This window comes from Urocampus carinirostris, chromosome 11 (assembly GCF_059441175.1).
Source record: "Urocampus carinirostris isolate Australia breed hairy pipefish chromosome 11, RoL_Ucar_1.0, whole genome shotgun sequence".
Taxonomy (NCBI): Eukaryota; Metazoa; Chordata; class Actinopteri; order Syngnathiformes; family Syngnathidae; genus Urocampus; species Urocampus carinirostris.
In genome coordinates, this window is record NC_142359.1 from 17,095,042 (window position 1) to 17,110,482 (window position 15,441).

The 15,441-nt window shown below is 40.1% G+C and overlaps 1 protein-coding gene and 1 pseudogene across 2 annotated transcripts; both read right to left on the reverse strand.

Moving 5' to 3' along the window:
- Positions 1-398: 398 nt before the first annotated feature.
- LOC148356590 (U2 spliceosomal RNA) lies at positions 399-604 on the reverse strand (annotated as a pseudogene).
- An 8,666-nt stretch (positions 605-9,270) lies between these two features.
- Positions 9,271-12,709, reverse strand: LOC148356591 (homeodomain-interacting protein kinase 2-like). Of its 2 annotated transcripts, none has more exons than XM_088348543.1 (7): positions 11,988-12,709; positions 11,729-11,910; positions 11,533-11,656; positions 11,331-11,462; positions 11,194-11,256; positions 10,923-11,104; positions 9,271-10,855 (listed from the first exon to the last, which is right to left on the reverse strand). In XM_088348543.1, the coding sequence occupies exons 1-7, from the start codon at positions 12,498-12,500 to the stop codon at positions 10,819-10,821; spliced, it is 1,233 nt and encodes a 410-aa protein (XP_088204669.1). In that variant the 5' UTR covers positions 12,501-12,709; the 3' UTR covers positions 9,271-10,818. The 2 variants fall into 2 exon arrangements, with proteins under 2 accessions (XP_088204669.1, XP_088204670.1); XM_088348544.1 differs by having other exon boundaries at positions 9,271-10,838; positions 11,988-12,708.
- Between the last annotated feature and the right edge of the window lie 2,732 nt (positions 12,710-15,441).

Here is a 15,441-nt window from a genome sequence, read left to right on the forward strand (position 1 = left end):
GTCTTTTTGTCTTCATACTTCTCCTTTCAGAGTTAGAATGCAATTTACCGTAAAATCAGGACTATAGACTGCACCTGATTATAAACCGCAAGCACTACATTTTATGTGCATTATTGGTTTTGTTTTTACATAAACCGCACCTGTATTTAAACCGCATGCGCTCACCTTAATACATGTAGCAAAATCAAACCTTATCCGAAATTTGACTAGATGCCGCTATTGTAACTATAATGGGGTTTTTGGGGTTTTTAAGGGTTATTGATCTATCTTCGTTATTCATTATCCATTATCCGTTATCGGTCAGTTCATAATACGCTACAAAGCCTAGGAGCCGGGACACTTACTCTCAGCCAAAAGGCCAAGCTAAGGTCCTAGCCCTAAAGCCTTGCTGCGATCATTGCGAATGCACCGTTCCCGGAGGTACTGCTATACCGGGCCGATGCGTGGAGTGGACAAAGCAAGCTCCTATTCCATCTCCGAAATGCAAAAATCAAAGATACGCTTGTTTTCATGCCATCTCAATTTCTCATAATTGGCATTCAGATACTACACTTGATCTATATATTATACAATCCAAACACCACAATCGGCAACCTGAATGGAAAATGATACCTATAATTAGAATTTAATGCAGACCTTTAAAGTCCGGGTCCCGTTGAAAGTAATCCAATGAAAAAAATGTATATTTCCAAAGTTAAGGGTGGGAAAAATATATACCGGTATCCACTATTGTCCGCTGCAACAACAAACAGATTTAACTCAGCTTCACCCCACTTCCCATCAGCCCGCGTTTGCTCCGCCCCTTCTTTTTGATTCGCTCGTAGAAAACATATCACAATAAGTCTCTAAAATAAATACAGTACAAAAATATACAGTTGCAAATACATGTTATACATGGTTACACATATTTACAAAGAAAGACGGTACACCGAGAGAGTTTTTAAAGCTTAAATAATAATAATATAATTTTCATCCCAAATCGTTCCTTGTGAAAGGTACCAACGCGCTACTAATGACACACTCGCAACGCATCATGCATATCTGTTAAAAAAAGCCATACCGAAATTGTGAAATTCATGGTTAACCGTCATCATCTTTCTCCTTATAAATGCTGCCATCAAGGGCTCATTATCGGAAAGAACCTTTGTCAGACTGACAATTCGTACGCAAACTAAGAGGATGCCGTCTACCTCCGCGCACTTATTCCACCGGTCTAAATCTTACCTTTTGTACTCGAGTGCCGCTGGTGGCAGTTAGAAAAATTACATAAATTGTCCGCTTCACTGAATAAGCCGCAGGGCTAAACATTTGGGAAAAAAGTAGCGGCTTATAGTACCGGAATTAACGGTATAAAGCTGCTGGCTAGTTACATGCTATCATCGGGTATCTTGAGCCAGGTAGCTGCGATGTTTAAAATACAACTGTCCCGAATGTAATGTAGCTCTACGGAAAACGTTTTATGGGTAATGCATCTGGCATTTGTAAGATTCAGGCTTGGATGGCGTAGCCTGTGAGAGTTGTTACGTAGCTTAGCCGTAGCAGTAGGCCGGATCTGCAGTCTCAGTCTCTTCCTAGACCCGATAATAATACAAGGAGCACCCACTGGTAATCACTATTTCTCTGCACGCTTGACTTTTCTCAGAGTCTGATTTATTGATGAATTTATTTTCAATGTAAGCTGCTAAAATACTAGCTCAGCTGTAGTCGTGCTCTGGAGTTTGTTTTAGGGGTGAACACATCAACCCCTCTCGCCATCACATCACCCCTGTGCTTCAGGAACTCCACTGGCTCTCAATCTACCATAGAATCAATTACAAAACCCTGCTCTACACTTACATGGCCATTCATGACCCTGCCCCTCCCTACCTCTTCTACCTCCTTCACACTGCCACGCCTCTCACTATTCCCGCTGCCCGCCTCAGCGCCATGGGGAGCAGAGCTTTCAGCCACTCTGCCGAAAGTTAACAGTTTTTTTATCTATATCAGAATCTTTATATAATTTGTATTTGAATTTAAATGGTAAAGTTATCAATATAGACCTAAATGTGTTCCCAATAAAAATGCATCATTAGAGCTTGCTGCTGTTCCATTCGTTCCAATTCCTCCTCCAAGTTGGCCGGGCGGAAAAAGGGGCCCACTTTGGCCCTGTAAAGGTGTCAAATAGTGTGGACAACAGTCATAAAGTGTGAAACTGCAAATGCTTCAGAATATATGTTGTCACCAAAAAAACCCCAAAAAGGTAGATGTTAATTCTGATATAAAATACCCCATGCATGGTTAAATTTATGCTCAATCACGCATGTGTGTTATTCAATGAGTAAGGAAATATAAAGGGAATTAACCCAAAAAGGGGTGATGAATGAAATAAATAGGAGGTGTTGGACTGAGGCTTTGTCTGCAACCTCCTGCCTTCATTTATTCACACGGACATGTGCACAGGATACAAGTTAGAACACATCCATAGTACAAAGGCCACAGTAGAGAAAGTGAATTTAGGTTTTGCCAAGCCTCAGTGAAAAGTTACAACTTCCCTTCCCTTTTTCTTTTCCTTCGTCTTTGTCTAAGTTTGAGTTTGTTTGTGTGAACAAGAGCGGCTTTGACTAAAAACTGGGGACTTGCTCGCCTTTGCATCTACACTGTACACTGTGTGTGTGTGTTCCGTATCAACAAAATCTACATAGTTGTGTGAGTGGGTCGGGCAAGACGTGCGTATGCATGCGGTGACAGGGAACTGACCGCTCCGCTTGGCTCACTCCCACAAAAGCCCTACACAAACACACAAACAACCGGTATTGTTTCATCTCGACCCTTTTGACAGGACATCGGTGTCTGTTAATACATTGTCTAACGGGAAATCGTTCTCAAGGGGGAGAACCTACGCATAGAATTTATGGTAAATTTGGTCTGAGTTTTGGTGTTTTAATTCGTAAGAAAAAACCTGGACAATACTCAGCAATGGAGGAATAAATCTTCGAGTGGTTTAAAGCCCATGGACAAAATACATATTGAGTGTCTCGGCTAAGTGTTTATTTGCAAGCTCTCCATATTACACAAGAAACATGAATGTTACACAGCTTGGTGTACACCTTTCTTCTTTTTTTTGTCATCATGTTTTTTACTCTTGAGCAATTTTAGGGGGTCGGCTTCAATCTGAGTAAATGGAATAATTTGTAACGAGATAGTTACTTTCAGAAAAAAACTGCTACTTTAGGTGTCAGTACATATGGTAATTTAAAACTAGATAGTTGCTTTAAGAGTGACGCGCTACTTTTTGGTGTCAGTAATCTAGGGGTTACCTGAATAACTATTTAATTAAGTAACTAGTAGATCCAGAAATATATGAAAAACAAAGTATTTTACTGGATAAAGAGCCTTTAATAAGTTACAAAGGCAGAGGCCACAATGACATAGCTTTCAAGTTTGTTTTTCAACAAAATATGAAAGCCACAATTGATGCAATGAGTATTGTACTATGTAAATGTGAACAAAACAGGCCTACTCAAAAATTCAGAATATCTTAGTTTTTCCCCAGTGATTTAGGATTTTCTGGACATGCAAAAGGATACTTTAGACTAACAACAAAGTGGACCAGATGATGAAGGTGCTTTATCTGAGTCAGATCAGGAGGCTTCTCCTGCTACTGGTATTAATGGAAGCATGTTCTACGTGGTAGGACAAAACATCTACCCAAAATCTGGCCTGGAGAGGGATGCACACCACCAGGCTTTACTTGCCCAAGACACATCACAGGAAATTATGTACCAATGACTCTGGTGGTTAAGGGATCCGTGGACCGTGAACTGGCAATAATAGTAATAAAAATAGTAGAAAAATAAAAAAATATTAATAATAATATAAATACAGCAAACCCTTCATTTTTTGCAGCGATTACATTAAAAATAGAAGTTGTGATAGGGGAAATCCATGGAGTCAAGTCAAGTCAGGTTTATTTGCATAGCCTTTTATCAAGTCAAGTCAAGTCATTTTTATTTGTATAGCCCTTAATCACAAAGAGTCTCAAAGGGCTGCACAGACCACAGATTATTGCAAACTGTACTACACTATCTGGAAGATATGAGGGGGCAAGTCCATGCATGATTCTGTATACTACCAACAGAACGTTAAAATCACATTTTAAGGTAACAGGGAGCCAATGCAGGTTAGCTAAAATCGGGGTAATGTGATCAAACTTCCTTGTCTTAGTTAAAAGCCTCGCCGCAGCATTTTGTACCAGCTTTGTAAAAGCTTTCCCTAGTATTTGTGTGAGTATGGGGATGTGTAGCCAGCTAATGATTATCGCATTAAACTGCTGGGCTATTTTTCTATGACATTTCAAGCGTCTTCCTGTTTTGTTCCCTGAAGTGAGGGTCATACTTTACAAATGTTTTGCTAGCCCAAAGAAACCTTTATTTTTTTTCACAATTATTCAACACTGTACATTGAAATTAAATATCAAACCCTTTCACTTGACAAATCAAGGAAGTATATGCTTAACATCTCATCAGGACTGCCAATCAAAACACAGAACTAAATGCAAGATGAAAATTCACGATGTATCAAGACTACGGCTAAGCGCTTGCTGCAGTACATAAAAGCTGCTTGAACAAAACAGCCTTTTGTGCTATGTTCTGTTTTATGCCTTCTTCTATTTTATCGTAAAACCACTGGCAACAAGCTCCCAAATCACACAACTCTTCTTGTTCAGCGAAGCTTCTAGCCACTTAAAAACATCAGGAAAGTGTTGCATTTTCATACAAGCTTTATATGTCTCAGTGAATCCTGCCCACCCACAAATATTGACCCTTTGGCACAACGGAACAACGCCATGACGGACGGCAGTAAACAGTAGTAAACTATTTCCCGAGCTTGATGCCAGTAAATAGTAGACAACAACAACAACAAAAAGTTATACTATTCAACAATATTGGCTATGACTAGTCAAATGAGTATTGTGCAGCTGTCGGACGAGGTGGGTCACCTTGTCGGAAAGCACAAAAAGCGTTTTATAGTGAAACTGAGAATAGCATTATCATAGCTAGCTACTGACCCATATCATCTTCTTCCTGGCATATTCAACCATCCAATGAAATCGTCCAGTCTGCGTGACATCTGTCCACATGATCTGTACAGCTATATTGTAAATGGAGTCCCCCATACACTGGCACTTTTCTTAAAGCTTATAAAAGTCTGGATGCTTACCAGTTTATACCAGTGTTATGCCCAAAATGTCCTTCTTCCTGCAAACGTGGATAAAATGACTCGGTGCTTAATGGTTTTAGAATTCTTCTTCAAGTTGAATCGCACTCATGAGAAGCAAGATCACAAACACGAGATAGTAAGTGGTCGGCAAAACAGCGAAAATGGTGAAATGAAACCATTGTACAAGTAAAACAAATGCATTGAAATTAAGATTAGGGTGTCATGATTACTGATGTGAATCACCTGTGCCCGCTCCTTTGGCGCCAACTGCCTCGGACTCTAATTGGCTCCCTGTCCCTATTTAAACCCACTCCATTATGTCCCCTTTTGTCAGTCCGTCTGCGAACCTCAGTTAACATGAGGCAAGCCTTTTTTTCGACCCTGACTCCCACCTGTTTTTGCTCCTGTCTGTCCCCCGGCTTTGACCCATTTTTTATCCTGACCTCGTCTACTGTCCCGTCCCGGCTTTCGACCGCTTCTTGTCGTCGACCACGTCTACTCTCCTTTCCTGCCTTATGACTCGCTTCTTTTTGCTTTATTATTGTTTTGTTCTCCAGCGCAGGGATGCTGCTGGAAGTGTAAATTTCCCCTCGGGGATGAATAAAGTATCTATCTATCTATCTATCTATCTATCTATCTATCTATCTATCTATCTATCTATCTATCTATCTATCTATCTATCTATCTATCTATCTATCTATCTATCTATCTATCTATCTATCTATCTATCTATCTATCTATCTATCTATCTATCTATCTATCTATCTATCTATCTATCTATCTATCTATCTATCTATCTATCTATCTATCTATCTATCTATCTATCCTCCCCCGACCACATTTTTGCTCTCCTGTCCCGGCTACCGACCCGTTTTTCCGTTCCCTGCACCACCATCGCTCGCCACAGAAGATCCACTTCCGTGTTCAGAGCAACCTGCTTCCCGCTTTTGGTCAGATGACCAACTGCTCCTTGAAGGTAGCCTCAAAAATTGGTCGGGCCTTATTTATTTTTACTCTTATTCTTACTGTTAATTTGTTTTATAACTTTCCGGACATTTTGTTTATTGTTCTGTGCACACTTATTTTTTTGTGTTTTTTACTTTGTTCCCTGCATTCTCCATTTCTTGTTTCAGTCTTGGTTTCTGGTTGGGATATCTGTCAGGTTTGATTTTGTCCGGGCATGTCATTTGTTTTGTGCCCCCTTGTTCGTTTGTTACTTTTCTTCCTGGTTTTGTTAATAAATACCATCCTTAATTTGCGCACCACTGCCTCAGTTCCTTCTTCCCCCACATGGATCCACGCCGTAAACCGTAACATGGATGTCGTACATGGAGTATGTTATCAATTCAGAATTCCATTTGTCCAGCATTTTAAAAATCAATTTACAGTTTTTAGACTGGGCAAAAGGGAGCTCATTTGGCTCATAGTTTCCGCTTCAAAGTTTATTTTCACAAGCTGCCCCCTCTTTGTGTTAAACAGGTTTATTTTAACTGTTTTCCACTACACGCCGTTGGCTTGGCAACAGGAGCATGCTCAGCCAAACCACTATATTTAAAGTTGGAAATAGTGTCACGAGAGCAGCTGGCGTGGATGGAGGCCACTGCAAAAGTGAAGCCCACGAGGGAGGTCAAAAAGCAGTCACATGGCAGCCAATGTGTTTTCGTATGGCTGCTGTTGCATACACTGAAACAATAATCAGGTTGGCCTAATTGTAGGAAAACCCTACTTGATATGTAGATACAACGTGACAGTTTTGTGACTCATTGGGGAGGACACACACGTTTCGGATGCAGATACACATCTAAAGGCATTAGCATTTACATGAACAATAAGTTTATGCTCTCTTTCGCTTCGAAACACAGAATAAAGCCCAAACAGAGTCCCGAATACTAGGTCAAGATAACTGTGCAACATTAAAAATGGAGCAATCGTAATATTTGGGTGTCGCTCTTAGGCAGCTTCTGTTTCATCGGTTGCACTCCCCGATTCCATTTTATTTGAGTATGAACAAAAGACTAGAATTGTGTGGGTTCTTTTGACTAATCTGTTGAAATGGTGAAATGGAAGCTAAATGAGAAAATGAACAGTATATAAAGAGCTGGGAGTGTAATCATTTGGTTTATGGTGAAAAATACAAATGTGGCCTGCCACATCACTATGTGCGTACCGTGAGACAATGCTGAGAGAATCACAAGTGAAAAAAATGAGCTGCATCGTGTAAAAGACCTAGTTTTAATTATGTGCAGTCAGTGGATGTTGCCAAAGCCAGGCGCTACTTGAAAATCACCCTGTCATGATTTGCAAATTGCCCTCATCTGCGCTCACTCGTTCAGCCCCAGCTGCCACTCAATTGATTTTATTTTGATTTTATAATATCCTTTAATTTCATTTTTTATTTTATGGTTTTTTAATCCAATATCCATTACAGCCTGGTCATCTTGTAAGGAGATTACCTTATGTGCCGTCCCTTTTCAAGGTTTCTTCATTTTCTTCTTGTTAAGGTTTTCTAGTTTTTACTTGTCCTCATGTAGATTTCAGATCAGGGGAGTGTAATAATAGTCTGTAGTTTGCAATAGTCTGTGGTCTGTACAGCCCTTTGAGACTCCTTGTGATTAAGGGCTATACAAAAAAACATGACTTGACATTGTGAAACATTGAATTCAACAAGACTAGACATAGCACTCCAGGGTAAACATGTAATACTTTGAAGAGAAAAATAAGTTCAAAGACCGTCAGGATAGTCAAGTCAAGTCATGTTTATTTATGTTTAATAACAAAATAACAAGCGGTATAAACATTCACACAAGACTTACTGTTGGTCGCAACTCACTTCAAAGTACAAAACCTCAAAGCCTCTGTCGCCTCCATCCTTCCTCGCGTCATGTCGTATTTTAAAGGGTCAATGTGTGAACGAAAGACATATTTAATATTTAAAAAGTGCTCAAAGACAAGCCTAAGTTGTAGCAATGGTGCAACGATTTATTATTTCAAAGAACAGGGCATCGTAACTGCAGTGCAAAAACATAACAGCAACAAATACATCCCCAAATAAGTTGCAAGATATATATTTTCCCGGTTTTGCATGCTTGTTTAGGGTGATAATGGCCCCGGAGAGGAAACTGTCAGGGATTGATAAAATATTCAAAAACACTTATCATATCAATGGTTTCACTGTAACATCCTACATGCCGACATTTCTTGTGTAAATTTTGTGTAAATTATAACTATAACCTTGTCCTCCTTGTTTCATAACCTTACCTTTTCTGTTCCTTTATCTTCTTTTTTTTTACCTCACTGTGAATGTGTGAAACTGGAGTGACATGCCCAATTTCGTTGTCACAACATGTTAACCCATTTTGTAACAATGACAATAAAGGTATATTCTATTCTATTCTATTCTATTCTATTCTATTCTATTCTATTCTCATGTCGGTTAGAAATCAAATTTCCTAAGAAAATTACAATGACCCATTGCGGGTGAAGCTGTAAGCTACTTTTCTGTGTCTGGTTAGCGCAGAGGGCTACCCGTTTGATGTGCATCTCTAAAATAACAACAAATCATATTACAATGTTATTACTCTTTAATTAAGTAATACGCAGGTTCGTTTTCAGAAGTAGCCTCAAAATATGAGTATCCAACCACTCAATTATCATTTGCCTAAAAATCACAATGACCGATCATGAGTGGACTATTTTCAGAACGAGCCTATGGGCTACTCAGATGTTCTCATGGGTCCTGTAGCCCATGAGCACCACGTACGAGACCCCTTGTCTATTTGATTCAACCCTTAGGTTCCCCTTATGGCATTCTGACATTTTAGAATAACAGGACTAAAATTGTACAAAGAAGAAAACAAACATGTCACCGTGTTGTCACCAAGTATTCTGGCAAACATCACTAGTGGGTGAATGTTGGCCTATTTGTGTTGACTTTAATCCCCCTAGTTAGCATAAAGGCTATGCGCCATGTCACTACTTCTCAACTGTAGCTGAACCAAAATAGAAGCGAATGGGTGCATGTTTGCAAAGAAAGGAGCAGGGGATGGGGGGATGCCAAGAGCTGCTACCCTCTGCCAGTTTTTGACTCATTTAATGCAATAAAAATCTCTGATCCAAAATAAAAATCAGCATTAAAATCAGTGGCGGGTCGTGCATTTCCAACTTAAGCCTTCAGTAGTCATACGTCTGAATGAATCCAAACCTCAATAACTATTTTATGGCTGAAACACATTCACTGCAGCTACACCTAAAAAAACATGAATTTTAACGTCATAAAATGGAAAAATTATTCAGGAATAGATTTTAATTATCAAAAATACTCTTTATTATTGAATAAAATCCATCCTTTCTCACCTTGAGAATATTTTAATTACTCTGTCGTAGAGCTTCTCCGTGCCTTTCAGTTCCATCAAGACATTTTTTTTCTATTGCCATCGGAGTTGATGCTGAAAGTCGAACATTCGATTTAGGGCTTCCATTACCATCCCCAGCCAGTCATAGTGTTTGAAAATGCTGATGTTTTGTAACACCTTCTCATAGGCGCTGGCTCGCCAACTCAGAATCTGATTGGCTGAACCAACAGCTTTATCGACAGTTATTTTATCCCTCAGGGTGATATTTGTGGCTCAGAAGCAGAGTTCATTGTTTTATCACTGACAGAAGGTCAGTCCCTCAAAGTTGAGGCACTTTCTAAATTCCAATCTTTTGTAAAGACTGTGAATCTTTTTTTGTGTTTTACACATTTAAATTCATATCTTTTGCACGTTTTTCAGGGGGTTTGTGTTGTTCCTGTCTGAATTGGTTGAAAGTTGAAGCATAAATAGCTAAAAGATTCTGTACTTTATAGTTTTTATATCACTGAGGAGTAAATAATTTTATTTGTTTCTGTTGTTTTGCATTTATTCACGGATTGTGGGTTGTTTGACTTTACATTTGTTGAAGGTAAATCTATTAAAACAAACAAAAAGCTGAACTTGCCTTTTTACTGGGCCGAGTCAAAAGAGGTTGTTCGCTGAAATGAGCTGGAATCGCTACTTCTTAAAAATGATTTCTTCATAAAATAGTACCCAATAGTCATGCAACACATCTACATCTGGTGTGAAGGCTCAAAAGTGTTCAAAAGAGGATTGCAAAGCACTCTACTAAATTAAGTTTGACCACGTTATTGTGTCCGGTGATGCATGCCACTCAATTATGGGAAGACTCAAATTTATGATTCAAAGTGTCACACTCAACAAAACAACATTGATTATAAAGCCAATTTGAAAGGCACCATTGGGATGTGACCGTAAAACACCCGAAATGCATGAAACAACCAGAATTATATTACTGTGAAACATAATCCCTTGTAAAAAGCACTGAAACAGAAAATATTCTTGTGGCTTTGCTCAAAGATGCTGCGTCAGAAAAAGAGATTGCAGCCACGTTTTACAATCTCACTTCGGGGTACACCTCTTCTTATTTGCGTAAAATTCATTGTACACTCAGTCACGTAACAGTAGAAGCACAAACAAACACGCAGAATAGAAAGACGATTCAGCTATTTCCCTCTGCCTGTACTTGGTGTCGTCACACTGTGCTTGGACTGCTCAAAGTCTCCTTGGCTTAGTTATGCCTGGGTCAAATGTACAGCCGCAGATCTAAACAGGATTTAACACTACATAGTATTCACGGATGAATAAGTAAACCTCTTCCGTAAAAGTGAATGTGTGACAGTTCCTTACTATTGGCAGTCTTTGAGGTCCCCATCGAGGTGACTCATGGTGATGAAGGGATGTTGGAGGATCTGACTGGGTGTGATCCTTTCTTCGGGATCTATCTGAAGCATCTGCACCAACAGGTCAACGAAGCTCCTCCTGTCAAGGTTGTCAGCTCTTGCGTCTTCTCCGGTCCTTTCGTTACATCCCTCATGAAGAAAGAAAATAAAATGGCAAAAACATATGTAACTCATTCTCATTTACTCAATAAGACTTTCAGCAGCTACAGACGTCTTACCTCCAGGAGGTCATATAGGCTGTTTACGGTGCAGGGAATGCAAGATGGACTGTACAGCTTGGACTAAATAGAATATGTCTTATGTTTATTTCTTAAAACAAGTTCTACTGAATATAAAAGCTCAAAATAGTCCATACCACAAAGGTCCAAAGTCTTGCTTTCCTTTTTCCAGATCTTGCACGATAATGTTGAAAAAACTGTCTTGTGTACACTCCAGAGTTCAGCATATGTTTAGGTGGCTTCCCTATAACTCGCAGTATGTGTCTCACCTAATGGAATGGGAATTTATACATTTACTGAACAAACATTGAGCTGGCTGCAAAGTTTTACTAGACTCACCATGTCGTACTCATCGCTGCTAGGGAACAATACTCTGCCCATGAGCAGTTCTGCTGCGATACATCCTAGAGACCAGATATCAATAGCCTCATTGAAGGGAGAACCCAGAAGAATCTCTGGAGATCTTTTCCAAATATTTGACATTTTAATTCTAATTACTTGCCACTCTATGTTGCTATTGTTGTCATTAGCTCACCTGAACCAGAGTGTCTGAAGTTCTGAACCCTTGCTCCTCTCAGATACGTAAATTGCTGTACCAAAATCGATGAGTTTAACCCTCAGTGGTTGATGGAGATGATCCACTAGCATAATATTATCTGGTTTCAGGTCAGTATGTGCTATTCCTAAGCTCTGAAGAAGTTGCATAGACAAGGCAACCTGCAACCAAGAAAAGAATGGTTACTTTCCCACATCACCTAATTCCACAATCTTACAACCGGTTTTGAAAAGCAAACCTGTTGCAAAATAGCACGGATCTCCTTGACCTCCAGAGAGTCTTTCACTGTGATCTGGTATTGGTAAAGACTCATGTCGAGTTTCTCAAACACGTGAATATAATGCCCATCGTGGACAAAGGAAGTGTACCATGTGACGATGTTGTACGTTTCCAAATTGAAGTTTTTCAGCACCTGCAGGGTTTCCACCTCTTCCTGCGCGTCATTGTGGTATTCCTTCTCCATGATGATTTTTAGAGCCACGGATTCATCAGTGCCCACCGTTTTGCAGTGGACAACCTTCCCAAAAGACCCACACCCCAAAAAACTCACCACCATGTATGCTTCGGAGGGGGAGCATATCAACGAACCTACTTCTAGCTCAAACTCTTCATCAAAAGCACTCCCAGATGATTCTGATTCGTCGCTCCATGCTGCATAGCGGAATAACATTGACATGTCATCTGTCGGGTTAAGCTGATTGTCAAGATTATTTTTTTCCTTGCATTGTCTTTGCATATGTATCCATTCCATTTAATGATGGGAAACTTTTTATTGGCCGTGAGGTTAATTGAGGTAAATAAATTAGATTCAGGTTATTGGCGACATATAGTGCTTAAGGGTAAGTATGCCATTTGGAGAACGAAGCTGCGGGAACCGGGGTTGGTTGTACTCAAAGTTCATGATAAAGTGGTAGGCCAGGAGCTTGCAGAATGGTGTAACTCACAAACCTAAAGGCTGAACAGCCAACAGGCTTCTTTCAAACAGAGGAATGTGGCTCTAATATGTCGTACTATGACATCATCCACAGAAGCCCCCATATTGGTGCATTCACCTCAATGGAGAAGTCAAATCATAGTATGATGTCGCCACACTGAAGCAGCATGGGTAATTACCTCTACTTGACAAGTGAAACAGAAAAGTTGTGGTAAATTTAGACTACATTTTATTGAATACATAATAATTGTGGAGTTAAATTCAGCTTAAAAGGAGAAAAGCTAGGTCCAAAAACGCTGTTGGTCTTTTGTTTAGTGTGCCCTCTAAAAACAAATGTGACGCAAAAACAAAGTTACTTTACTCAGATCGTAGCTGATAAATACTCAGTAACAAATTTGAAAAGAAAGACCCTAACCCTAACCCTAACTCAACAAAAGTGCCTTTGCAACCTTAGAAACCTTGTTAACGAGTAGCTTGTTGACTCATTGGGGTTTGCCAACTTTTCCTTGAAAAGCGTATTTTCCTTTATTTTGGATTAAAAGCACGTGTTCCGTATTAAGTATTAAGGGAACTCACGACAGGGCAAACTACTCGCGCTGTGATTCCTCCATCTCCTTGATAAAAATGTGTCACGGTCGCCAATTGGCCCCGCCCGTTTGGCGCGAGCTACCGCTCGTTGACTGATTGGCTTCCCTCCTATTTAAGCTCAGTGTCACGGAGGACCAGAACAGAGCAGGAGACCCCAGAGCGTTCGTACAATTCTTTATTTGGGGAAGCGTAAGGGTTAGCGGGAGACGCGATGACCGTCGAACGTCAGCAGCAGCAACGCCGTGAAGACAACTTCGGAAGACGTAGCCAATCGTAGCGTGGGACGGAGGCAGGTCGAGTTTACCAGGACTGGAGAGAAGAACGTAGCGTGGAACGGAAGCAGGTCGGATCGGAGGCAGGCAGAATCAGGTAAACAAGTCAAAAAGACACAGGAAAATCAGGCGAGTCAAACGGGGTAAAAAGTAATCCTCCGACGAAGAGGTCTCCGCGTAGCAACCTTAAAAAGGGAACATAAACCAATCAGGAAGCGCATTCCAGCGCGCCAGATGATTACCCCAGGTGGCTCCACTTGGGTAATCATGACACTCAGTGCTCTCACTCACCTTTTGTCAGTCCGTCAACGAACGTCTGCATCCGCAAGTCGTGTGTTTTGACTCGGTTTCCTGTCCGGTATTGTTCCAGTCTATTTTGTCCTGTTCGATATCAATCTCCAGTGTTTGGTATCGTTCCCGTCTATTTTTTTCTGTTTGATATCGATCTACAGTGTCTGGTATCATTTCCGTCTATGTCGTCCTGCTTGTTATCGGATTCTAGTCTCCAGTGTCTATCAATCCTGTCTGTCCCGTCCTGTCCGGTATCGACCCTATCAGTCCAGTATCTGCTCGTGTAACAGGTATCGATCTGGTCGGCCTCTGGCTTCCTGTCGTTCCACGCCAGACTTCTGCCTTACTTTTTCCGCCCAGCGATCGCCGAATCACTGGCGTTTGTGTTAATGAGCATGACTGCCCCACCTCCCGTAAAATAAAGCTTGTGTAAGAACCGTTACGGATCTGGGTCCTCCTCCTGTTCTGGTTCTGACAAAATGAGCAAAGGAGCGAAAGGTCATATGTCTTCGCAATGGGTAACGTTAAAAATACGTTAATGAAATGTTGATATCCACGTTTTCGTATAAATTCCCTTATTAAAAATATATGGCCAATCGGTCAACCATTGTAGCTGATAAACAACTGATGCTTAGCACGTTTGTAGTTAACACTGCCTTGCAAAATGGGATAAAGATATCCCACATGCACATTGATTCAAAATAAGAGCCATAATACATTTACATATATACAAGTGTATACACCATAGCAGGGGTCTTCAACATGGTGCCTGTGTACACCAGGCTGCCCCCTAAGCAACAGCTGAGGTACCTGCGGACCTGTTCTGAAAATAGCTCATCAGTGCGTCATTGTGATTTTACAGTAAAATCATTTTTAGTGAATGATTTTGTGTTTTTAAATTTACATCCAATAATTAACCTGGTGATACGTACAGGCTTTCCTTTTTTTTAGTAACGGGATAATCCATTTTTTCTGCCGTTTCAACGCCGTTACCGATGGTCAAAAGCGGTGCGTTACTTCGAGGTAATTGAGATGAGGCGTGGTGGCGTGGATGGGGGTTTACTTTTGCTTCACTCACAAGAAATCCATAACAAATGATACAACTATAAACATTAGGGGACAAACTGCACGCTCTTTAACAATGTGGCATTGTGGGTAATGTAGTCCTTAAACGCATAACATCACATAAGGAGAGGGATTGGATAGTCATTTTATATTGTTTTAATGTTGACTTACGTTGTGAACAAAATCTTATCCTTTATATTGTATAACTTTTTACTTTTGTTGTGTGAAAATACTTGAAGTATAGTAAAGTAGCGTATATGTACTGGAGCAGTTGTCTGACTAGAGATTGTGATTTATTCAATATAGTGAAACTCACTTAATAGTTTTACTGTTGGCTTTTTATGAACAAAATACTGGAAGTACATGTCTACTTGCCCAGTTGTCTCAGGTTGTAAGTTAGATGTATTGTTATAAACTCACTTTATATTGTTTACCGATTGGTATTTTATGTTATTGGTTACTGTTACTTTTTGTTGCACTGCCAGTGTAGGATAAATCTGTCGCTGGAAGAAATACTAAAAGTTTTTATAACATATATTCCT

Excerpts from the sequence above, each read along its gene's own strand:
- LOC148356591 (XM_088348543.1), bottom strand. The coding sequence starts at position 12,500 with ATGGAATGGATACATATGCAAAGACAATGCAAGGAAAAAAATAATCTT. Across the intron at positions 11,257-11,330 it reads CAAGACTTTGGACCTTTGTG|TCCAAGCTGTACAGTCCATC; the intron begins GTATGGACTATT and ends TATTCTATTTAG. Across the intron at positions 10,856-10,922 it reads GACCTCAAAGACTGCCAATA|TGTTAAATCCTGTTTAGATC; the intron begins GTAAGGAACTGT and ends AATACTATGTAG.